Genomic DNA, 25982 nt, shown 5'->3' with positions numbered 1-25982 from the left:
AGAGAAGTGCAGGTGTCGCAGTGGTTGGAAAGAGGAGGTTGACAATTGATATATAAGCTATGCTGATAGAATGTGTTACCAATGGTATATACAGGTACATACAGGTGTATAATTCTGACATTTATAGTGAGATTATAGCAGATAATGCCAGAGGGGCACACACCTGTATGTAAGTGTGCTTGGTTTACTGTCCTTGATCTTGGTGGTAGATGTCCTTTAATGTTCTGCTATTCTACTCCAATTCTTACAAGAGAAAGAATGTGGGAGTAAGCCAAAGGGTCGGACTCCATAATATCTTTGGCCTGATGTGGACATTTGCATGAAGTTAAAAGAAATCTACCACCAGGATCAAGGGTTGTAAACCAAGAACACTTCCGTGTTGGTGTGTGCCCCCCCCCCTAACAGGATCTGCACTTCTTTAGGCTTTATTACTTATGCAAATTAGCCTGAAGAGCTCTGGGCTCCATAGCTGTTAACTGAGCCTGGAGCCCCTTAGCCTCATTTGAATAATCTTTAAAGACTTTTTTTGCTAAAACAAGAGCATAATGAGCTCAAAGAAGAGCAGATTCTGCCAGAGGGACACACACCTGTATATCAGTGTGCTTGGTTTACAATCCTTCATCCTTATGGTAGATGTCCTTTAATACATTAAATTGTTATTTTGAAAGAAGGGAAAAAAATAAAACCCACATTTTCCAGAGCTGTGTGACAGCGACGTCACCACATTCAATGCCTTCCCCTGTAGTCAAAAAGAAAATGCCACTTTCAATAAGACAATATTCTGCTGCAGCTGGAGGTAATGGTGCAGCACAACCTGGCGGTGAAATAAATCCCCCTTGATGATCTCCTAATATTTTTCACTTTACTGTTACCGTGTCTCTGGAGAATAGAGTTCTTGCTCTTATGTAGATGTATTAATTATCAGAAAAATGTGCATTTACATAGGGGGAAAAAAAATCAATTTTCAAGATTCCTTAGTAGCTCTCCTGTGACCGTGTGTCTGAAAATAGTTACTTAAGGCAAAAGGTAAAGTGGTGATGTACATTAATCCGGTGATTCAGCCACTAAAAGCTTCTCCAGGGCAGCATACAAAAAGTTGTTAAGTTTGTACTTTTAATGCACGACCGTATTGAATAAAGATGAACGTAATCTCTTCTGAGTGCTTGGCTCTAGTCCGGTTTAATGTACATTCACCTGTTGACACTGCAGTCGTTCCTAATTAGCACATACAGATGTAGCAGGGCTTACTATGTTATTGCATTCTTCAGAATGAAGTATAAGTCGTGGTAAGAAAAATACTCAGTGTCTTTGGTCAGAATTGAGTTAATTTAGTCGTACCGAAACATTTTAAAAGGGTTTGTCTGGTTTATGAAACTAGTGCTTTACAGAGTCAATATTTTGGGGTCAGGTTAAAATATTGAAATAAGGTTGCAAAAAGTCATGTCTCCAAATGATAAGAAGGTAATTGTTTTGGCACAGAGCTATTTGTACAGCTTGTGTTTTTGTAATCTTTAGTAGGGCGATAGGGAGACCATAAGTGTTCCAAACTATGCCTTTGATTATCTAGGAAACAGAGCCTTATCAGCACCGTAATCTACCAGCAGCTCTTGTTAGATGCCTGTTGTGTAACAGGATTATACCAGGCCAGAAACCCACCCATGTACCATATACATAACCGAGAAATGGGTGTGAGGATTCGTAAAAGAACAATACAGATTAAATTAGATTAATTTTGTATATTTAATGGCCTTAAGGGCACACTAGACCATACAATACACAGAAGAGTCTATATGTCTGGTTGACAGAGTGTAGATTACAAGCGGAGTACAAAAAGTATAAGCAATCCAATGAAAATTTGCTTCACCAATGGGGATGGAATGTCCAGCACTTCAGATTTTTCCTGCCTTAATGTTGTGATTTTGTGTTGTAAAAATAAGAACAATGGCTAAAGGGCGCTTATATGCTTTAAAGAGTTGTTTAAACACATACCCCCTCAATTAGGCCGTTGCAAGAAATACATCCAGCCTGGATCAGTTCAAGAACCTTGTATGAGTTCTAACTTCTCAGTGAGATGTCATAGGACTATGGATCTGGTGCTCTCAGACCCATCCAGATCTCCAATGTATTTTGAAACCAAACAAGACCCACTTACTATGCTCCCATTGAGAGTTCTGTGTACATCCTTACCTGAGGCCTCCAGCATAGATGGAGAGGTGCTCTGATCCCAGAAATGTAACTGTTATCTGGCTGGGGTGGACCATAATTCTATAACTGGCATATAAAGGTATTAGCTGTATACTCTATCTTATTGAAGAAAATTTTGTTGTGTCAATGTGGCTGGTCGAAGAGTGAAGAAGGCATTTGAGGCTCTCCCTCCCTGAGATTTAATTACCCTTTTCAAGATAGTGCTGGGGGAATTAAGGCACTATGCATAGTTCTGTAAGACACTAATGCACATTAGAAGACCTGACATATATTTTTTCACACCTATTCAGGCTACAAATCACATCAAAACCTTTGAGTGGCTTTATATTAAGAAACACAGCTTAAAGTTTTTGGGTTTTCAACAGAATATTATAAACTCATGTTTTTAATGCTAGTTATTTCACTTTACACATCTTTTCATATGCTAGAAGTAAATGTAAGGAATGATTTTTGTATTCAGAATATGTGTCAGGATTCGAACCTGTGCTCTGGTGCCTAGTTCTCTGTCTCCTTGTATGCTGAGCCACTCAGCTAGTTGAATAGTTGTCTGCTGGACTATGGTGCTGAACCTACTTGCAAAACCCGACCCCTGCTTCTCCTGATTAGTACCGCCCTGAGTTTACCTTGATTGGTCTGCCTATATATACGTGCCTCTGACACTTCCTGCTTGTGTTAGTATTGTGTTCAGTTTTCTGAGTACAGCCTGTACACCCAGGAGACCTCCTTGCTGGAGATCTTCTTCTAGTTCCTCGGAACATTACCTTTGCTGACTGCAAGTTATCTAGACTGCACCTTCAGCTCCTGAGATATAACGGATTGTTACTCTGGTCTCTACACTCCTGCTCAAGACTGCTACTGCAGCCCCCTGCGGGCTATCTGTGTATTGCCTCCAGCCTCCTCTGCCTTACCTGACTACTGGACTCCTGCTCCCGTCCCACTAGTATTGTGACAGAATACTAACACCTACAATGGAGTCCGTTGGGAAAGAAGCTTGGGAGGTCCGCTTCAAAAAAGTAGAAGCTGCCTTGGGTGCGATGTATGTGGAAGTCCAAGATATGAAACAACAATGGGAGTCTTTTGATCAGCTGATCACTGGCAAAATTGCTGTGCAAGGCCAAGCTCTGCAGGAATTGCAGGAATCCGTGAATACGGTCACAACATGTTTTGCTCTGCTGGATACGCAAGGCCTGTTTCCCGCCTCTGTTCCATCTCCAAGATTGCCTCCATTTAGATTCAATGGTGACCGGGACAAATTCAGAGGATTCCTGAACCAGTGCAACCTTTACTTTGACGCACATACAAGCCAGTATCCGACTGAAAGATCAAGAGTGCTGTGCGTTATTATGCTACTGACAAACAAAGCTATTGCCTGGGCAAATCCGTTAATCGAAACTGATGACGTCTGCTTAAACAGTTACAAAGACTTTATGGATTCCATGAAAAGGATGTTCGATGACCCCAACAGAACGGTTACAGCAGAGACTACCATATTAGCGTTACGGCAAGGCAGACGTTCTGTTGCAGATTATGCCATGGAATTTCGAAGATGGATTGTGGACACTAGCTGGAATGACTCTGCAAGATTAGCACTTTTCAAGAGTGGACTTTCTAGCATTATTAAAGACGAATTAGCACGAGCGAAAGCACCCTCAGTTTTCTCTGAATTTATTGACCACTGCATTCAGATTGATACTCGTCTGACCAAACGTCGACAAGAGAAATGGGGCTTTGCAAACCGCATAACTGGTCAGCACATTACCACAACACCACTGGGTTTTAAAAGGTCATCTGATCAGCAGTCTCGTGAATCCCAACCCGAACCAATGCAAATTGATGCAATTCAGAAACGGGAGAATGCTGAGCGAAGGGAACATAGGTTTAAAGAAAATCTGTGCCTATATTGCGGGAAATCGGGACTCCCGTAAATGCAGAAATCAACTACAGTATCTTATCAAATGGCAAGGCTATGGGGTAGAAGAAAACTCATGGGAACCAGTATCTAATATCAATGCTCCTCGCTTGATTAAACGTTTTCATCAGCAGTATCCAACAAAACCAGGTCCTGTGGCGCCCAGAGGTCGCCGTTAGGAGGGGAGTGATGTCAGGATTCGAACCTGTGCTCTGATGCCTAGTTCTCTGTCTCCTTGTATGCTGAGCCACTGAGCTAGTTGAATAGTTGTCTGCTGGACTATGGTGCTGAACCTACTTGCAAAACCCGACACCTGCTTCTCCTGATTAGTACCGCCCTGAGTTTACCTTGATTGGTCTGCCTATATATACGTGCCTCTGACACTTCCTGCTTGTGTTAGTATTGTGTTCAGTTTTCTGAGTACAGCCTGTACACCCCCGAGACCTCCTTGCTGGAGATCTTCTTCTAGTTCCTCGTAACATTACCTTTGCTGACTGCAAGTTATCTAGACTGCACCTTCAGCTCCTGAGATATACCGGATTATTACTCTGGTCTCTGCACTCCTGCTCAAGACTGCTACTGCAGCCCCCTGCGGGCTATCTGTGTATTGCCTCCAGCCTCCTCTGCCTTACCTGACTACTGGACTCCTGCTCCCATCCTACTAGTATTGTGATAATATGTCCGCTACTGCCTTGTGTTAGGAGGCAGGGCCTGGCTCTGGATGGAAATCGCGCATCCCCGGGACACTGAAAGACACCGGGGCTGCGATCGAAGCAGTGGACCCCCCGGTAAGCGCTGCGGGGGGTCCGATTCGCTTGACCATGTCGTTTTAGGGGTTAATACCCGCGATCAGAGAAATAATATACAGCCAACAACTGCAGCTTCTGGCGCCGGCTCGGTTCAGTAGCTGGTGCCAGAAGCTTGACATAATAGTAAAGCAAAATGCGGGAACGCACCTCCCACCATGCAGTACTATAATGTCAAATGTCGTTAAAGGAAATCAACCATATAAAAACATTTAAAAAACCTACAAATACTCACCCCTGCTCCTTTTCATTGTGATTTCGGCGCTCTCCTCCACTAGTCTTAACATAAACTTATAAATAGCCAACCGGAGCTTGGGGACAAGACACTAATTATGCATGCCTCGCTTCTCTTTTTACTATGCTGGGAGCATGGGAGAGCAAGGTGACATCACGTGAGAGGGCTGAATTCATGCACCTACGTGACATCAACTCCCTCTCCCAGCATATGTTTATAACTTTCTTTTCTTGGTTATCCCAGTGTGTCAAGACTAGCGATGGCCAGCGCCGGGTTCACGATGAAAAGAAGTGGAGGTGACTATTTGTAGGTTTTTTTATGTTGATGATTTGCTAGAGATGAAACCTACCATCTCTGATCTACTTATTAAGGTAGATCCGATGGCAGGTTCCTCTAATAAAGGGCATCAGAAGCCTTTTTAGGGCTAAACTTTTAGTGCCTGTTAAGTTTGGAAATGTTTTATTGCCCTAATATGCAAATTAATGAAAGAGGCTACTCGGGCATGGAGTAGTCAGAGCTGAAGCTACACAGCGCAGGTACTCCACGCCCCAGCCTCTTTCGATCCTCCTACTTTATCTTCAGCGCGCGCGTGCTGGGTTCCGACTTTGGAGCTGAGTATGCGCAGCTGAAGGATCTGCATGCATACTCTATGCAGAGCGTGGACGAGTGCAGACTAGGAGGATTGAAAGAGGCTGCTGGGGCGTGGAGTAGCCGCTCCATGTAGCTTCAGCTCCGGCTACTCCACACCCCAGTAGCCACTTTCACTAATTTGCATATTAGGGCAATAAAAGATTTACAAACTTATCGGCCAGTGAAAGATTAGCATTAAAAAGGGCTCTAATGGTATTTATTAGAAGAACCTGCCACCGAATATACCTTAATAAGTAGAACCTGAGATGGTAGGTTTCCTTTAAGGGTTTTTTTAATTTATTTTTTTAATCCCTTTTTATTCCTTGTGTCAAATCTGTAATGATGGGGAGCAAACAATTGTTTGACTGTATTGTCTGGGTAAAATATATACATACATGACTAGAACACAAAGAAAGGGAATATTGATTGTAACATCCAGCACATCGACACAGGAGACGTCTGAAAATAACACCCTCTCAGCTAAGCTGGTTTTAATATAATGTAATATCTTCCACCCAGTACTAAAGAAAGACTAGTGTATCATATGAGAATTGATATAAAAACTACTTTGCCAAGGCTTTTTTGGATTGCTGAGGTTACCGAACTGCTTAAAAATGTAAAATAAACCTGCAGTGGAGGCATTTTTCAGAAGGATTTGATTTTATTAGAAGAATTCAGAGCAAAGATTGCTGGAAAATAAAGCTTATTGTTGTGATTGTAAAGAACAGACAAAATACAACATGGTGCATGGAGTGTATAAAATCGCAGCTCAAGCTGAGCACGGGAAGGGTTAAAGCGTGTCATTCGGAAAGTATTCTTTGAAGAGATTTTGCATAGAAGCTGCAGAAATTTCATCCTGTGAAAGCAACCAAGTGTGCCATATTTCAAGGGCATTTTTCACTAGTAATGAGCAGTCACAAAATGTGATTTAATAAATGCTATTTCAACCTTAAGTACCTCGGATATCTAATATTCCACGAGTAGCGCCGGTGCTGGCCCCATATCGAAACCCTGCAATTGCTAATGAGATCTTTTTAAGCAATGACATGCTTTGCAAATTATAACAAAGAAGAGTTTACAGAAATTGACGTGGCCAATTATGGAACAAGGTTAATGATCATATTCCTAAGTGAAATAGTTTAATGTTTCTGATATATACTGATTATATCAAATTATAAGGGAGCACAGGAGCGCCTGTCATCATCTCCTCCATTACAATGATGCCTGGCCTCTGTGTACTTGTATGGCTGTTGTCTCTGCTGGTTTAGGTTCTGAATCATGTTCATTTTATTAGATGGCTTTCATCGTTCATCTGGTTATATTTTATATATGCCAATTCCACGCTTCCCGTCGCCTGCAGACAGGAATTTTTAAAACAACACTCTGTTGTGCCATAATCTTATTCATTCGCCCTAAATCGAGGTAATCAATTTGTCATACTTTAACTATGTAAATCCTGCTACTCCTAGTAACATGGGAACATGTTGTGTAACATAGTCATCCTTCTCAATATGTGTAACCAATGCTTAAAGGGCATCTCCATATTAATAGCACGCATGTTATTTAAATCTGTCATGCCTGAAGAAGGCCCGGATTTTTATAATATTTTTTAAATTGCTGTCCTCAAGGCTTCTTGCCTTATGTGCTGCCTTAACTTCTTCCAACTTTACAAAGCAGAAGATCAATACCAGATCTGTGCTTTAATACCGTTACCTAGCTTACTTTTCCTGACTATAACAATGGCATATGTGATATGTGGCAAAGGACTAAATATATCTGCCAAGCCGCATCAGTTCATGTTGAGCCATTCATGACCAAGGTACTTAGACACCTAGTTGTCTGCATCAAAATGTTACATTTGGGGGGGGAGTTAATAAGTTAAACAGTTTCAGTAGTCACTATTGAATTGGAGAGAAAATGAGTGTTCATGTGTATTACAGCGACCAGAATGTGAATTGGGTCACACTGGAAGCTGTTTTCCATGTGTTGGTCTCTTGGAAGATCTGGTCAGGACTCTAATTGCTGGAGTGGAGACAGAAGTGTGAGCACTGCTCCAGACCAAAGCTTCCACATTCTAATGGGTCTAACAATGCACCAGGTGTGCAATCCCTTAAAGAAGGGTGTGGAGCAGCCAGAAGTCGCCCTCTACATGGAGACACAGAAGCTGGACTGTGTGAGAGCCACACGTGAGTGACACGGGGTTACTGAACGTATGTTTCATGCTGGCAGGGAGAAGCCCTCCAGTGGCTAGTGAGAGCCTCCAAGTGTTTAGTTAGAGCCGGACAGGCAAGGATTTTATTTGATGTTTTGTTTGTTACTGCTGTTTTGTAGAATAAATGCACAGTTTTCAACTTGAATCCTGCTGTCCAAGAGAGCTTTGTCATTGCCAACCCCCACATTTGAGCTGAACCCCTACACTATGTAAAAAAAAGACAGCAAAATGGTTGTTTTCATTTTCTTCATATTTTCATTTGTAATGTACTGACTGTTTAGGCATCCACTTGGCAAATGAGGTTTAATGTGTAAACATGTAAGGTTAAAAGACATCTAAGCACACTGACATACTGGTGTGAGCCCCCTCTGACAGGATCTGCTCTTCTTTAAGCTGCTTATGCCCTTGTTTTTAAGAAAAAAAACAACAACATTAACATTGTTTAAAAAAACAGGGCATAGAAAGCTAAAAGAAGAGCAGATCCCGCCAGAGGGGGCACACACCTACATGTAAGTGTGCTTGGTTTACAAACCTTCATCCTGGTGGTAGTTGTCCTTTTAAACACCTGTGGACTAATAATCATCACTGAACATATGCCGCTTATCTTCATTACCCCTACATCACCATCATTTTGCGTAATTAAAATTTTAAAAATATGTTAGGTTCAGAGGCTACTATGTCATTCACATTACCCCCTTCTTGTTCTACATTTAGTTAAGTATTCATGCCTCTTGCAAGCATCTATGGCTTCCTCCTCCCTCTCTTCCCTGCTCTGGAGACTAAGAGGTTCTAGGACTCGGCATATAGCAAGTGTGCATAGAAGGGCACTATAGGGCCGGGGATTTCATCATAAGATGAATATCCCTCGTAGTGTTCTATAAGCCGATCCTCACTTTACTGCCCAAGAAAAATGGTCATCATAGTTATCCATTGTGTGTCTCCTGCCTTTAGTGGGTGAATGGGAGCAGTTCATTAGAACCAGAACATATTTAGTGTCTATCTGCTTATAAATTTAAAGTTAGCATTTTTTGTAGATCTGGATAAGAATTCTGTAATGGAAAAATTTCTCAAGTTTTTATATCCTATACATTGTTTGTGGGAAACTCAGAGAATATTGTAATGAATGAACATTTTAATTGCATTACTCATTTAACCATTTTCTTCTTGTTGTTTCCACAGCTTTGATAGCCATTGGTCGATACAGCACTACTATAGAAACTGTAGATGTGGGATGGTGTAAAGAGATTACAGACCAAGGAGCCACATTGATTGCACAAAGCAGCAAATCGATACGATATCTGGGCCTGATGAGATGTGATCAGGTAAGAATCAAGGATATGTATGGCTAGTTTCATTTTCTCAATTATTTAATAAAAGAAAATTCAACTTTTTTTTTTTTTCACCTATGATTAGACATTAATCCACTTTAATCCTTGCTGCTAGTCCCTACAGAGGGACCAGGAAGTAGAAATTGTAAGAGGATCTGAGATGAGTCAGCAATTATTTTCCAGGGTTGTAGCTGAACTTGGAGGATTTTGATGCACTGGAGAGCTCTTCACCCAGATTAACTGCAGTAATATTCAAACATAAGCCTGCTGCAGCAAAAACGTAGCGGAGGGAAGATACTGTGCATCACACACTAGTGCTCCAAGTCCAGCTACAATTATTATTATTTATGCATTAATAACTCTATGGTGCTGTACAACCAATATCGGGTTCACATATATTACATTAAGATGGAGACATGAGGTGAGGGAGCAGTGCAGTTATTGTGCATTGTAGGTGATCCTGAACAGGAGGGTTTTCAGGTTGTGTTTAAAGGTTTGGAAGGTGGGGGACAGTCTCACACATTTTGTTATAGCGTTCTAGTGTATGGGGGATACAAGGGAGAAGCCCTAGATACGGGTGTGAGAAGGGCAGATGGTAATAGAGTGAAACAGAAGGTCCTGTGAGGAACGGAGATCACGTGTGGCGCGGTATGGTCTGATTTGTTTAAAGAGAAGGCTTTGTGGTCATTGTTAATATTTTTAACTAAATTTGTTGTTCAATGTGTAACCAATGCAGAGGAGAAGCGAGGGGACAAATGGATTCGCTTTGTTAAGGATAGATTGAAGGGCCATTGGAGAGTTAGCTGGGTGACCACAGAGGAGAATGTTGCAGTAGTCCAAGTGGGAAATGATAAAGGCATATAAATAAATTTTACACAGTCCTGCTGCCATTAAGACAACGCACAATGGTATGGTTACAGAGATCTCCAGGGCCAATTCCTACACTACCTGCAGATTTGTATTGTTAAAACTGCTGACAATGCCGTATAACAGTGATGGCGAACCTTTTCGAGACCGAGTGCCCAAACTACAACCAAAATCTACCTGTTCTTCCATATCTTTCAATCATATTGGCCCCTGAGGCCACCAATACAGTTGAAAGAAGGAGGGCAAATTCATACTCTCATTGTAGCTTTTCTCCAGGAGAGTAGCTTCTCTCTGTAGAGAAAGAATGGTGGGTCCAGCAGGAGGACCTCCAAAGATATTCCTGTTCTGTCAGCACCTTCTCACTATTCCTGCAATTCCAAACAGCCAATGAAGTGTTGCTTTAAAATAGTGCTAAGAGCATCTCTTCCTGCAGAAAGTTTTGATGGATTTGGTCCTGTTTGGTGAACTCTGTCCTGGGCAATGGTCTAAGTGCCACCTCTGGCACCCGTGCCATAGGTTCACCACCACTGCCCTATAAGTTTGCATCAAATCTATCTAGAGTCCTGTGCAAAACTACTGAAGTGATCTCAATAATCCCTACTGAACATCCATAGAAGAGTGCACACATAAACTTCAATCAATGAATATATCAAGTCTTTATTACAGAATGAATTTTACAATACATCACAAAAGTACATTTGATCCCATTAAAAGAGACATATAAAAACATATAACAAAAACATGGACAGTGTGCATAAAGCTGGAAAGGCAACCAATATAATTTCTGATAGGCGCTGGTTATTATCCTTAGAGTACTTGAGCTATAAACTCAGATGATAAAAAGGCTACTGCATATCACTATTGTCCAAGGGCAAGCGACACATGCAGGATATCGGGTGCGCAATCTTACTGAATCGCGTCAGAGTGCATTGTGGTCAGACAATGCACTTTCTTGGAACGTGACAGGACGGGTAAGTAATTGTTCCCCAGTGTTAGCCTATGTATACTATTATGTATATTGATAAGTATTGCAGTATATTACATTGACCAAGTTATCAAATGATCACTTGTTCATTTCCCACCCTGGGACAAAGTGAAATGGTAAAAAAAAGTGTAAATAAAAAAATAATAAAATAAATGAATAAAGATCCCATAATGCCCCATCACATATAAAAATCTAATTTTCCATTAAAAAAGTGAAAATCACCACAAAACACTACATATATACGCAGTAAAAAATCTTGTTAAAAAAGCCACAGTAATTATGATATTTTTACATCCACCCTTCAAAAAAAGGATAAAATGTGATTAAAAAGTAACATTTACCCCAATAAAAAATACAGCTTGTCCCACGAAAATAAGCTCTAATACATCTTTGTATATAAAAAAAAATAAAAATGTTATGCCTTTTAGAACATGGTGATGCAAAAACAAGCAAATTTCTCAACAAATGAGAAAACAAATATTGTGCCAAACAAGATAACCATAAAAAAGCTACATAAACGAGGTATCTCCGTAAACTTAGTGATCTATATAATAAAGACAACATATTATTTTTATTGTGCAGTGAACGGCCTAAAAAGAAAAAAACTAAAAACCCTAAATAAGAATGTATGATTTTCTTATTTTCACCAAGAAAGAGTTAATAAAATCTCATCAATTAGCTTTTGAACCCCCCTACATGGTTCAAAATTAAAAGTGGATCTCATCCTGGAAATAATAAGCCCCCATATGTCCACATACAATAAAATAAACATTTTATGGCCTGTAAAATGTGATAATGCAACTCTGCTCTGAATGGCGCCTTCTTCCCTTCTATGCCGGCTGTGTTCCCGTACACCAGTTTACTACGACACATGGGGTATCAGTGTACTTGGGAGAAATCAGGTATTAAACTTTTTGGAGCGTTTTTTGTCATTTAATCCATTTAATCCATGTATTGTCAAAAAAAGTTATAAATTGTAAATTTCACCTCCACTTTGTTTTTACTCCTGTAAAATAACTAAAGGGTTAACATATTTCTTAAAGTTGCTTTCTCATACATTGAGAGGTGTAGTTTCTATAATGGGGTCATTTATGTGGTTTTACTATTATTAGGCCTCTCAAAGTCACTTGAAAACTGAGCAGGTGCCTGTAAATATAGGTTTTGTGATTTTCATAAAACTGTGAAAAAATACACCCACAATTATACCGTATTTTCCAGACTATAAGGCGCACTTAAAAGCCTTGGATTTCCTTGGAAATCCAAAGTGCGCCTTATAGTCCGGTGCGCCCTATGTATGGCGCTGGGCAGCGGACCATACTTACATAGGTCCCCGCTACCGGAGACCGGAGACAGCAGATCTCCAGCGGGAACTGCAGACCACGCGGCACGAACAACTTCTGCCGCGTGGTCTGCAGTTCCCGCTGGAGATCTGCTGTCTCCGGTAGCGGGGACCTATGTAAGTATGGTCCGCTGCCCTCCTCCACCTCCCCCTCACCTTCCCCACTCACCTTCCCCGCGTCGCCGCTTCTCGTATTCGGGTCGCGTCACGTCTCTTCTCCGCGTCGCGTCCCGTCGCGTCTCCGCTCCGCCCCCGGACCTCCGACACGCCTTATAGTCCGATGCGCCTTATATATGGAATTATTACATATATAAGGCGCATCGGACTAATGCGCCTTATATTCCGGTGCGCCTAATGGCCCGGAAAATACGGTAAGCCCCATAACAACCTAGAAAAACGAGCGGATGCGGAAAAAGCCATGCCAACATAAAGCGGACACGGGGCAGATTAAAAAGTTTGTGCTTGGTCCGGAAGCCCTAAAGTGGCTTGGTCCTTAAGGGGTTAAAGAGTAGTTATCCATATAATCAATGTAAGATCGGTGGGACTCCAACACCTGGCTCCCCTATCGATCTGATGTGTTAATGCAGCAGCAGTGGTGATCTCTGGTGTCACAGTCATCTGTAAAATGACTTGTTGACTGCTCAGTTCTCTTTCAGGTAAGTTGGGCTTCAATAACAAGCAAAGATGCTATCTAGTGTATGGCTTTTTGCTTGGTTTGCAGTGCAGAGAGGGCAACATTGCAGTTTATTTAAACCGCTGAGTGTCTGCTCCGCCCTACCAATCTGATATAGATGTCCCAATCCTAATATTTTGGTCCTGGAAAAGCCCTTTTACTGTCGGAGAGATGTGTTTTTGTGTATGTGCACAAATTTGTGTGTATATATATATATATATATATATAATTTTTTTATTATTATTTATTTATTTTGTGTGTGTGTGTTTGGAAGAACTAATATAGAAAACAGGATCACATAAAAGACGGCGCTCTGTGCCACCTCCTCTCTGCATTAACAGCCGCAGCCCCAGGCTAGACTTTTTCAAGTGATCATATAAAACCCACAGCCAGAACCTTCCAAGTTTTATTCATCCCTCCGATAAGTGATCATCAATAGAATTGCTAACGATGGAAAATTATTCATACAACTTTAATGCGTCTCTATCAATGTTGTTCTGTCTGCTTAATACTGAAAAGTATTAGTGCAGCGAGTACAAATGCCTGACAGAAAAAACAATTAAGATGGCAAATTAGCCAAGCAACATCAACCTGCCAGGCCCAAGATGTATGAGTATAATTAAAGAACGACAAATATTACCGTAAAAACAGAAGATATCTATACTTTTGGCTATGATAATCTTCTTACTGCTGCGTAATTTGTACAATAATTCTTTGACGGTTCCACTTGCATATTTCAGCTTTATTAAGGTTCTTTTTCCATTGGGTAATAAGCCTCCATAAACTGGTATTACGAAGAAAAGAAATGTGCTCACCGCACTTTAGTGACACTTAAAGCAGAGGCCTACAAGGGTAATTGGCTCTGTCTAAACATGGCGTCATTTGTTTGTGCCTACACATTTATCTATGGTTTTAACAATGTATTTTTTCCCCTCCTCATTCTTGTGATGAATAATTGAGTACATAATCATATTTAAAGTATTGCTCAGGTAGCCTTTGTTTGCCAGTCAATTACAGAAGCATGGGCTCTGCAGAATGACGATAGTAACTATTGTACTGTACAAATTGAATATTATGCAATCAACTAACAAAAAAAACATACAAAAAAAGAAAGTTTTTTTTTACTTTCTTAGACTTTAAATGTTAAAAAAAAACACTGAAATGAAAAGAATCCAAATACATAACGACACTTAACCGCAATGCATAGTTATCGAGAAGTCTGCACATTCTGCACTTCTGGTTTTCCTCATTTAGTCTAACATTTGATTACAACAGTTTAAACGGAAGCTGTCATTTTTACATTTTAATTTAATGACCGGTTCCTGCTGATATTTTGATATTATTATTCTATTATTTATACTCATATATTGTTTTAGAAATAATTCCTTGTCTCATGTCTGTAAAAAAAACTGTTTAAAAGCCTAGATGGCTCCTTGACGACAAAGACCCCTCCCCCCCTTCTCCCGAGTCATGTCAGACAATGCAGTCTAGGAGTCTTGGTTCAGGGGGTAAGAGTTTCTCATTACGGAGAGTTTGCCATTTAAGGCCACCTTGTAGGCGTGTGGAGACTTGTAGCCATTGATGCTCCACTAGTTGATTCTGGGAAATAAACTAAACAGTTTTGCTAGATGGGACATCTATCATCAAGCATGACTTTCAGGAAACCCTATAAGTGTCCTATGAGTCTTACTGTCATCCCTGAAACACTTTCTCTTTGAATCCTCCCTTCAAGGAAACCATTCTACACTCTGTTCAAATCCAGTTTGACCCCTTAACCATGCTATGGTTAATGGTGACCATTAAGTAACTACGATATATACTCATGTATACTCACATACTTACCTTCTGGCACTCTCTGCAGCTCCTTTTTCCTCTCATCTTCTTGTCGTACAGACCGGGTAGAGGCACATCTATGCACCCTGCCCGGGCACACACTATGACATCAACTGCAGCAGCACCCTCGCATCATAGTGAGTGTGCGAGCAAAGCGCATAAATGCATCACTGCCCACTCTGGTAGACAAGCAGACAAGAGGAAGAAGCCACTGGGAGCGTCGGAGGTTAACTGTAGTAAGGTGATTTTTTTTTTTTTTTACAGTGCCTGGCTGCTGTTTCATTTCTTCAGGGGGGCATGGCTGTTGCTGCTGGGCATTTTGTTTCTGGGGGGAAGGGGGCACTGCAGGGCATTTCATTACTGGTGGAGGCTGCTGCAGGGCATTTCATTACTTGGCAGGCTTCATGGGGTATTTCATTATGGGGGGAGGCTGCATGGAGTATTTTATTACTGGGAAAGGCTGCTGGGCATTTCATTACTTGGCAGGGTGTCATAGGTTATTTCATTTTGGTTGGTAAGCTGCATGGAGTGTTTCATTACTGGGGGAGGCTGCATGGACTGTTTCATTACTGGGATAGTCTGCATGGAGTGTTTCATTACTGGGGTAGGCTGCATGGAGTGTTTCATTACTGGGGGAGGCTGCTGGGCATTTCATTACAGGAGGAGGCCACTTGGCATTTCATTACTTGGGGGGGCTGTGACCAGTGCATTTCACATCCAGGTCTTATACTCGAGTCAACACGTTTTCCCAGTATTTTGGGATAAAGTTAGGTGTGTTTACTTATACTCGAGCATATGTGGTATATTCTGCAGGACTGTAGATACATATGACTGCAGCTCTAGAATGATAAACTCGGTAGAGTAGGAGTATACATTTTTGCTTATACATTTTTGGCCATTATAACAGGTATACACAGCGCAGAAGATGAACAGACATATTAAGCCCAACACCCAGATACATGACTGGGTGTTGGCTACGCCCACCGTTATCTGTGTAACTCTGACTAGGGTTGGCCCAGTAGGCTGCAGTGTTTTCCTAGGATCTAGTCTAATCAACCAGATGATATAGAAGCTAGGAAGCGATGGAAAGACCAGGCTCGTCAAATTGCTACTTCCAGTGAGTTTATTGACAATGGATGTAAAATATTCCTTTATTGCAAAGTTAATTTGATGGACAACATGTTTTTTGGAGGTGGACTGCTGCCCTTGTCAGGTGCAACAAAAATACGCAAGGGGAGTGGGATACTCTGTGGGTAATAAAAATACATGTATGTATACAAAAATCAATGTAATACATATTTCATGCTCCACATCCCTAGAGTCTTTTCCCTGCTTTCAAAAACCACATTTTACAGTCTTGCAATGTAAATAAGATTTTTCCAAATCTCTTTGCATATTGCAGAAAAAAAATGGTGCATATTTTAAACATGTCAATTTATCACAGAATTCACAGAAAAAAAGTCATATTTAGTGCATTTTTTCTGCTGCAGATTTGCAGTTGAAGCACAACAGATTTTTTGCAAAATGGTTAAAGTCTATTTGTGATATATAACAACACATATAAACTAACTTTATATTGAATTTCAAAACCAATCTGTCATGAAAAAGACAACAAAAGACATACAGAGCACACACTTTAGTAATAAAGTTGTAAAATGTTAGATATTAAAGAAATTTATAACATATACATAAAATGTTGAATAAAGTCCTTATCTTTAGCACTATATAAACCTTTTTACAAATCATGAGCTGCTTACTAAAATTATAGGTTAGAATTAGTAAATTTTTTGCTAAAATATATAGTAAAATTTGTTATAAATCAAGTTTTTAAACCCCATTCCAATATATGACATTTATCCAATTTAATTGACTTTAATAAAAGAAAATACTCACATTTCTATACAAAAAGTTTATCTTCATCTATCATTCTTTTATTTTTGATTTTGCATATTTTTTCTTAGTTTTGTGATATATTTTATATTATATTTTATAAAAAATATAATATATATGTGTATATATATATATATATATATATATATATATATATATATATATTATAATTTATTTAATTATAGTAACTATTTGGCAACAGTATTTATAGTATTATATTGGTATAAGCCATTTTTTGTTTAAATAATGCATTCCCTGAAATGTATAATAGACACATTTCTGTGTTTCACTTCTAAGGATCTTCAAGTCATTGTGGGCTGAACACGCAAGGCTTGAATTATAGAAAAACATATAGCAAAAAATAGATTTTGGATCGTTATTACTGTGATACTCTTTATGACCAAACCTCTGTGGAATTTCTTTGATATGAAGTTGACATGAATTAGAATTTCACAAGCGTCTTGAGTCCTCCCAGAAAAGATCAGAGCGGATACTGCGCTGGGTGAAGGGCTCCTCTGTTTGATTCCATTGATTACCCAACTGCCTCCGGGCTACGGGACACAGTAGAGGCAGAGAGTTATTGATCCAAATGATGAAAATAAAATGAATTCATTTCTCATCAAACTGCTATTGTTACAGCTTTCTTCCCCTAGTTCCTCATAGTAACCAGCATGTTAGAAGAGCATAGTCCTCATTGCTTAGAATAAATGCCTTTTTGTTTTTGCATTTTTTGTAAAATGTCAATTTCCAAACAATACCCGCATGAAAGTCTTCAAAATCCCAGTCATTGTATGTCATACCACAAACCGTCTTTAGAAAGCCATGGGGAACAGAGTCCTGAACTTTCATTTAATCTTTTTTATGTGAAATCATTGTTTATTTTCTAACTAATTAGAAGCACTGGTTAATTAAACAGCATGTTTCCCCCGGCATGATATGTATCACACCCGACCCATAGAAAAATCTGTGCTAATAATCCAAAATTAGTAGCAGTTAATAAAAATTTGTTATTTTTGGTGATGGTTAGATCCATATAAACTGTAAAGTTGTAACTGAGAGCTTTGAACTTTATTTGACATTTGAATATGATTTCTGCACACTAATTTAGAATAAGTTTCATAAGGATTTGTATGGTATGGAAAAATAATATTGAAATGGTTTAGATTGGTATACTTAAATTAACCAAAAATTTAACCCAAAACAATGTATCATACCAAGTACTTGCACCTAATAATGGGAGGCTCTATAAAAGAATGTAAGTGGCCTCTCAAACAAACACAGTTACCAAATGAAAAAAGAAGAGGATAAATGCCAATTAACATGATAAAAAAACAAATTTTACTACCATGAGTTAAAAATATGATTTGTGACAGTAGCAAAAAGGATGAGTACACACCAAAATGATGCTGGGCAGAAGACAAAGTCTTGTATACTAGATCTAAAGTGCCAATCGATAACATTCGACAGTCTGAGTTTATACAGATGAATGATTAAGCATAAAGTGCAAGTGCTAAAAATTGACTAGTATTGCATAGCATAAAGTTACCCACAAACAGAAGCTGCCATTGAAAAGAAACGCTGCCCAGCACCAGCCCCGACGTGTGTTTCGGCCAAAAGACCTTTGTCAACGGTCTTTTGTCCGAAACACAGGTCGTAGCTGCAACATTCTCATCTGTGGTGTCCTAGCTATCTCTCTAACACATTACCAAAGCATCCTTAAATATTCTATATCTCCTTGCTTCTCATCTGCCTTTCCTCACTGCCAGTCTCTCCGCTGGTTACCTCCCTCCCTGCTGGTTATCTCCCTACCCCCAAAAAATATGCTAATTTTCAAATGCATCCGCAACCTGTCCCCACCATACATCTCTGAACTTACTACCCACTACTGTTCCTCACCACACCACCTGTTTTGCTCTCCTACTATCTCCATCTCCATTTCGTCTCCTGTCCAACCCCCATAATCTGGAACACTCAATCAAAACTAGTCCCCCACTTTCCAAATATTCAAACATAACTTGAAAACCATTTTTGTTTAGAATTGGTTACAATCCAAAAAAAGCCCTACTATGTGCCTTCACCTAGTGTTTCCTAACCTCCCATATAGATTGTGATATAAAAACATAACCATGTACTCCAGCACTTCCATAGAGGAAAAATAAAACTTTAGTCAGCTCACCATGCTTCACTAAAAGCTATCATATATGATTTTGTAGTGTAAGTTATAGATTGTGATCCCTCAGAAGCAGGGTTTTCCTTCCAGTTTAGACTAGTTTTGTGTCTTTTATATTTATAGTAATGCTTGTTTTTAAGTAGTGTGTGTGAACCTGTTATCAAATATACAGCTCCATGGAAGTAACGGAGCTCTACAAATATAAATGGTATTTGCTCTGTCTCCAAGGTGGATCTTCCATACCTCTTAAATTCAGCAACTGAGGCAGCCTGAGTAGAAAGGTCTCTATATACGGCGCTGATTTATATCTCCCCTTTTATTTATATCTCCCCTAGAAGTGATGGGAAAGTCATATACAGTATAGGTGGCTTGAATATAGAGAGAAGATGGGGAGACAAAGAGAGATGAAAGCGCTCCTATAGTGTAATACCCTAATATGGTTTTAACATGATGGTGTAGTGATACACTCACCTGATGGAGTTGTGCATGAAGGGCACAAATACTCGAAGAGCTTGTAACGAGACTTGGTGCCGCTGCCGCGTTCCCGGCTATCTGCCCATGATGGATGTGCAGTTTTCAAGGGCACACATACAGTATAAAGGTGGCTTATTTGCTCTAAAGTTTAATTTGTATGCAAGTTTGGAACCGTATACTTTATAATTGTAACCCCAGACAAATGTCTGTCACAATTGGATTTTAAAGATGTTGGGTTGTCATAAGTACCAGGATTAACACTAATGAGCACTGTATTAGCCAGGTGCCCCCGAGGTGCAAACGTTGACATTCAGGTGACACACGGCCCTTTTTTGTGGCAATGCGACTCAGAATACTGTTGACAGGCGGCTGCAAAAAAAGACCAAGAGACCCATAGTATAAAAGGATATGTGCAAGAGGCCTTAGACCTAACCATAACCCGTGCAGGTGCCATAGACCTCCTATGTGGGGCCGTGATATGGGGCTTTACTCAGATGGACACAAATAGGCAGATTTATCAGAAGTCTCTCAGAACAAGGAATAACAATAAAGCTTCATTACAGACACATTTGATAACTGTTATAGCTGTTTATTGTAGCCTCGGGCTAAAGTACAGTAAATTACCAATTATCAGAAGTCCTTTTGTAACAAGGGGTCGTCTGTAAGTCGAGTGTTCTTAAGTAGTGGACCGCCGGCACCTAGAAATACGTTTTTTTTAGCGGATCTCGTTAGCCTTAGATATAGACTGGTAAAGTCAAAGTTAGAAGTGCAATCTGCAGATAAAGATCCAGTTCCCACCTTTTAGTCCAGATTTGTAGCTCACGTGACCATAAGATTAATGGGATCTGAAAGATCAGATACTTATGATACAAAAGCATATTCTAGGTACTATAGAACCAAATATGTGGACTTCCAAAGTGACACTACCCCTGCAATCACTAAACTTGACTTATGTAAAAATGAGGTGAGAAGAGTCATGTTCGCCTGACTTTGGGTGAGATTTCTTTTTATAGGTAAATGGGTAACATTTCACAGAATAGAATTTAGAAAGGACATTCTGTACTGTACCTGAGAGGACTACTGGTTAAGTAAAAAACTATGACAGTTTCCCTTTAAAGAATATATACTGCAGATTTTTGCTGATATGTTTTCATTAATTTCATTAATTCACCTTGCACAGTTTGAAAAAAGAAAAATTAAAATTACACTCCTTTTCTGAGAAGACTTGGTCATGGATGTGAAAGTCTGTAACAAGAATATTGTAATAGCTGCTGAGGGGATATTTTCTAAGAATTGTTTTGTTGCACACTACTTGAGATATGTTCTGTAAAAATTGCTGTAGTGTTTTATTTTAACCTTGAACCTGTATGTTGTATCATTTTGTACATCGCAAAGGAAATGTCAGGATGAAAACGAGTGCATACACAAGCTGAGATTCATTGCGCATTGATCCCCTGCATCACACCAGGATTGTGCAATGGCAGTAATTGAAGTAATCATCTCTGTTGGATGCTGGGGCTTTATGTTTAAGCTAAACAATAATTGGAAAGCATTTCTTTAAAAGTGCATATGTTTGTAAGCATTTCTATAAATTGCCATGCTGCAAAGAATGAAATAATATATACGATCTACATATTCCGATCTCCAGCAGGGATCTGCATCATGCTCCTAAATATGGGGCTTTTTAAGAGCGCTAATTGTTTTTATAAATGTCTACTACGTCTGGTAACGGCTGTGCTGCATTATATACAGTAGGACACTTGGAAAACGCACTGATAGATAAATCTATTGATACATCGTAGTCACTGGCTTGGCGTCACCTTTGTCGCGTTCAAGGACAAGTAGATGACTTCTTAGTGATCAAGAGATTTATACCCACAAGGGATTCTTTACATAACAAGTTAAACTGTATAAAGGAGCTAATTTTATGTCGTTTTTTTTCTTATGCCGGGATCTAAAAATATTCATCGACATCCAGCATCTTAATTAAATATGATTTATATATATTTTTTCTACTTGGATTAGCACAAAAGGTACAGATTGCATATGTTCCTTTGGCACGGTAATTTTTTTCCCCACATTTTATTATAGATTTATTTCTGCCTTCTTCTATTTTAGTAATAAAACCATTTAAAAGTTTAAGCTGCAAAGGACAGAAAATAATAGCAATACTTATTTGATAGTGGAAATCTACCACATGGATATTGCTCTTGAATGCACTTAAATACACTTAAATGCTGGCATGTGCCTCCTGAAAAGGGATCTTTTTGCTATTAATAGTTTAGTTTTTTTGAGGAAAACTTCTTTTAAAATTCTCCAAAGGAGTCTCAGGAGCTCCTGTCTATGTTACAGGAACCCATTCTGGATCCATAATCAGAGGAGACTGGCTGGGGAGGGAGGAGGCGTCAGAAACGCTCAATGGAGGCTTGAGTAATTAGACGACGTAGCCTAAAGGGGCTTCTGTGACATAGCCTGTAGCCCCCGAGGCTAGTTTGCATAATTTCAAAAGACGTTTTTCTAAAATAATTAAGCTATTGGATGCAAGAAAAAGAATGGATTCTGTGTGCTTGGTTTTGAAGCACTGCATTCATGTGGTAGATTTCCTTTAAAGAGGACCTGTCACCAGAATTTTACCACCCTAACAATGCCTGCTTTTAAAGGGTTACAAGTACTCCCCATATCACCTAAAATTAGTTTCCAGTGAGGCACTGTACTTTAATTACAGTCATTTTTCTGATATTAAATTAGCTTTCCTGTCTCATGTCTGCTAGCTTTGACTCTTCTCTCTCCTGGGGTGCCAGTAAATCACGCCAGCAAACTGTACCTATACTGTACTGTATGTATTTGATTTCATGTCATCAGAAACACCTTTGATGACATTACCCTGGTCACATGACATGAAGTGCAGAATAGTAAGGAGGAATAAGCCATGGGGAGGAGTAGATGGGAGGTTGCTGGCCAAGGGTGTCTCTTAGTTAATAGGGCTCTATAAGAACTGTCACTAGCTGTATATGTGTATACAGCTAGTGACAGGTTCCCTTTAAAGTAAAATAAAAAAGAAACAAAAGTGAATGGCTAGGTTTTTTTTTTTCTTTTTTGCATTTTGACAGGATGAAAACCCTGGTGGGCAGCAAACTTAATCATGTATATATAAATGTAACAGAATATCTTGTATCCTTTTCAGGAACAATATGGCTTAGATTGGTTGTGTAAGCCTTTCATCACTTGTTATATAACTTTTTAATCTCTTCCTATTTAACATATTTTCTTTAATGTGCACAAAATGTTTTTAATGTACTTTTAAAATGAGTGTATGTGTCTCTGCTGTCTACAGGTCAATGAAGCTACGGTGGAGCAACTGGTCCAGCAGTATCCCCACATCACCTTCAGCACTGTACTTCAGGACTGTAAGAGAACCTTGGAACGGGCTTATCAGATGGGCTGGACACCACATGCATCATCCATCTCATAATTCACTGGAAAACAGATTGTTTATTAAGCAGCTGTCATAGAAAATGCTGATGGCAGATATTTTATACCCAGAAAAGGTCTATCCACCATAATCCATGGTGGTACTGCTCCTGGGTGGCTTGCAAAGAATGTTTTTGGAATCTTTCCATTGTGTGCGAAGTATATTTTACAAGGTGTTTGGCTCCTGAGATATTGGTTCTGTTTGGTTGCTGTTAGTATGGATTGATATAATTTGTGTGAAAAGTGATTGTAACATGTTGAGATATTGTGTTATATGAGCATGCCACTTCTAGTACTATCAAATTCTCACTTTTCCATATTAGTTCTAGAGAAGTGAACTTTATGTATTATTAACTTGATCTGTGGAATTGTTTTCTGTTTTATTTTTAGTTTTCTGATGAGCATCTGTAATGACTTTATTGGAGATCGGAGCTTTACAATCTGCTGCTGAATAGCCTTTTTATACTTAATCCTTTCGCTTAGAAAACTTTGCAATGAGTTTGACCTTGCTTTTATTTTAGAGTTACTTTTCATTTCCCTTTTCCTATTGTATCCTTTTAATCATTGTAAAACAATTGTTTTGTCTTATATTCATGTCTTTTGATTTATTAGTTGAAAAGGTTTGTCAATTATTTGCTCAAATTTCTTGTATTTTAGGGTGGACTACTAATAGTCTCTAAACTAAAGCTCTTGACCCCAAAAGAAATTGTGGACCTTTTTCCCCATACAGTATGTAATTTATAGTACTTGTTTTGATTTGTTGGTATAAATGGACCTGAAAGATATACAAGTCCAAACATTTAGTTACAACAGAAAAAGGTAAAATGTAAAAGTTTGGTTGGAATTTCTCAGGGCAATTGACATTTTCTAGAATGCCAATTCCAGAAGACAAAGCAGCATGGGTTGGAGTAATATACAGAAGCTTGGCAGAATTGGAGGAGTTAATTGTATTCGGCCTTTTTCTTAACTAGGTAGACATTACTCCATACATTCCATACAATACCATGAGCAATTCACTACATGCACACAGGAACATGTGCATTCTTGGTCTGCAAACAATGGATTCAAGGTCCATTGTTAGAGGCCCATGTGTCATTTGAGGTCTTCGATACTTTCATTGGCATGTGATCTAGGGCAGCCACCTCACATGCGGACTATGCAGATCATGTCCAAGTGGGTTAGTCCATAGAAGTCTATTTATCCTATTTGTGCTATCTGATGAATCAGTGGACAAAAATGAGGGCCCTAGTTGACATAGTCAGTGTCATTGGCAGCTATATGGGCCGGTTATATGCAGCAAAGTTGTTGAACGGCTATAAATCTGGTTCTTGACATATCACATAGGTGTCTGGCAAGGTATAAATCTCTGGCTGGTGCTTATCTTTCTAAAGCGGGCCTATGTCGGAGTATTAAATGATGAAAGATGCACTTACATGATTGATCCTCTGCCCTTGTGATCAGTTATTTCTTCAGTATTTATTTGATACCCATAAAAGGTCACGTTTGCTATTTGCAGCGTTATTTGTAAGCCGGAATCTGGAATGTATCCAAAACACAGCCGTGGCGGAATTTTTTTTCCTTTTTTGTTTTTTTTTAAATTATTTTTTACAAAAACGGATACAAAATACTAACAAAAAGTGCATAAAGCAGTCTTTAGTTAATATAAGATAAAACAAGTAGCTCTGCAGAGGACTGGCTGGTATTTTTCCCACCTATCTTATTGTTCCCAAAAGTCTAGTCACCTCGGACTGCACAACTTGTCAAACATCGAGCCAATAAGAAAATTAAAGAAGGACATTTCAATATAATTTACTTACACAATATTCTAATCAAGTAGAGTAAGTCAGGGATCTATCCAACATTAGTAAAACCACAATGCCTAGAATGCCCTGAAAGACAATAACTCTGTTAAAGTGGAAGACCACAGGATATATGATTGAGGTGGCCCCAACTTTACCAAAATTTGTAATCCAATCAGTTAAGGGGGGGGTTTCAATAAACTTTGATTTGATTGCTGAAAGTTTAACTGCAAGAATCAGGAGATTTTCACATAGTCCCCGGTGTGAACAGACCAGTAGAGTGAATGCATGACTACTTCACTTCTTTAGGACTGAACGAGCACAGTATTCGGCTCTCAGACTCTTAATTCAATTGAATATAACTGTGCAGTCTCTTGGCATATATACTTTTTGTTACCATCTATTATTTTTGTATATTTGCTTTCTCCTGTTCTATATTGCATAAATGCTAAATAACATGGTTGGCCCATATCTGCTTTTGTGTACAGGTCCTGTTGTAAAAAAAAAAACATCAGTATTTTTCCACTTCTAAAAACTTATGAAAATGATATTACTGGTATTAAATTTAAATATGTCTACTTTTATTGCACTGTTGAAAACAACTGACTTTATATTATAATGTACCAATGTAATATGGGGATAATCATATTTAAGATGTATTTTTCAATCATTGAGAATATTAAACTATTACAAATCCTCAGTATGTACTGTATCAGTTTATTACAGTTTGCTATTGCTACGGAAAACAAAATGGCACTTCTTTAGTACAGATGTGTATGAAGAATTGATGGATGTTGTGGTTATGAGATCATAATAATATTCCAAGACCAAACTAATCGTGCATTAGAAAAACAAAAGATGCACAGCTGGAACACTACAGAACTAATGTTATCTATAATGTGATTGATCCAACACAGTCCTATTTGTTGGTTTTCTCTTACTGTAATGAAAGAAAACATGATATAGCAAATTTTCTAGGTACAATAAAGGAAAATTTGAAATTCTAGTATAAGCCGAGGTACCTAAGTTTACCACAAAAAAAGCTGGGAAAACCCATTGACTCGAATATAAGCCTAGGGTGGCAAATGCATTGGTGCCAACCCATGCTCCCCGCTATATATTTATCCAGCCCCTGCCCACCAGTATATTGCTAGCT

General features: G+C 39.1%; 1 protein-coding gene across 1 annotated transcript in view; it reads left to right on the top strand.

Annotated features, from left to right (window-relative positions):
- FBXL17 (F-box and leucine rich repeat protein 17) overlaps positions 1-25410 on the top strand; it is a 469629-nt gene extending 444219 nt beyond the window's left edge. The window contains exons 8-9 of the mRNA XM_072140407.1: positions 9177-9319; positions 22891-25410. Coding sequence (XP_071996508.1) covers positions 9177-9319; positions 22891-23028 — 281 coding nt within the window. The 3' untranslated portion in view covers positions 23029-25410. The remainder of the gene's footprint in view (positions 1-9176; positions 9320-22890) is intronic.
- The last annotated feature ends 572 nt before the right edge of the window (positions 25411-25982 follow it).

The sequence above is a fragment of the Engystomops pustulosus genome, chromosome 1 (assembly GCF_040894005.1).
Source record: "Engystomops pustulosus chromosome 1, aEngPut4.maternal, whole genome shotgun sequence".
Classification (NCBI taxonomy): domain Eukaryota; kingdom Metazoa; phylum Chordata; class Amphibia; order Anura; family Leptodactylidae; genus Engystomops; species Engystomops pustulosus.
Note: the sequence above shows the minus strand (reverse complement) of the source record. Positions and strands in the feature narration are given on the sequence as shown.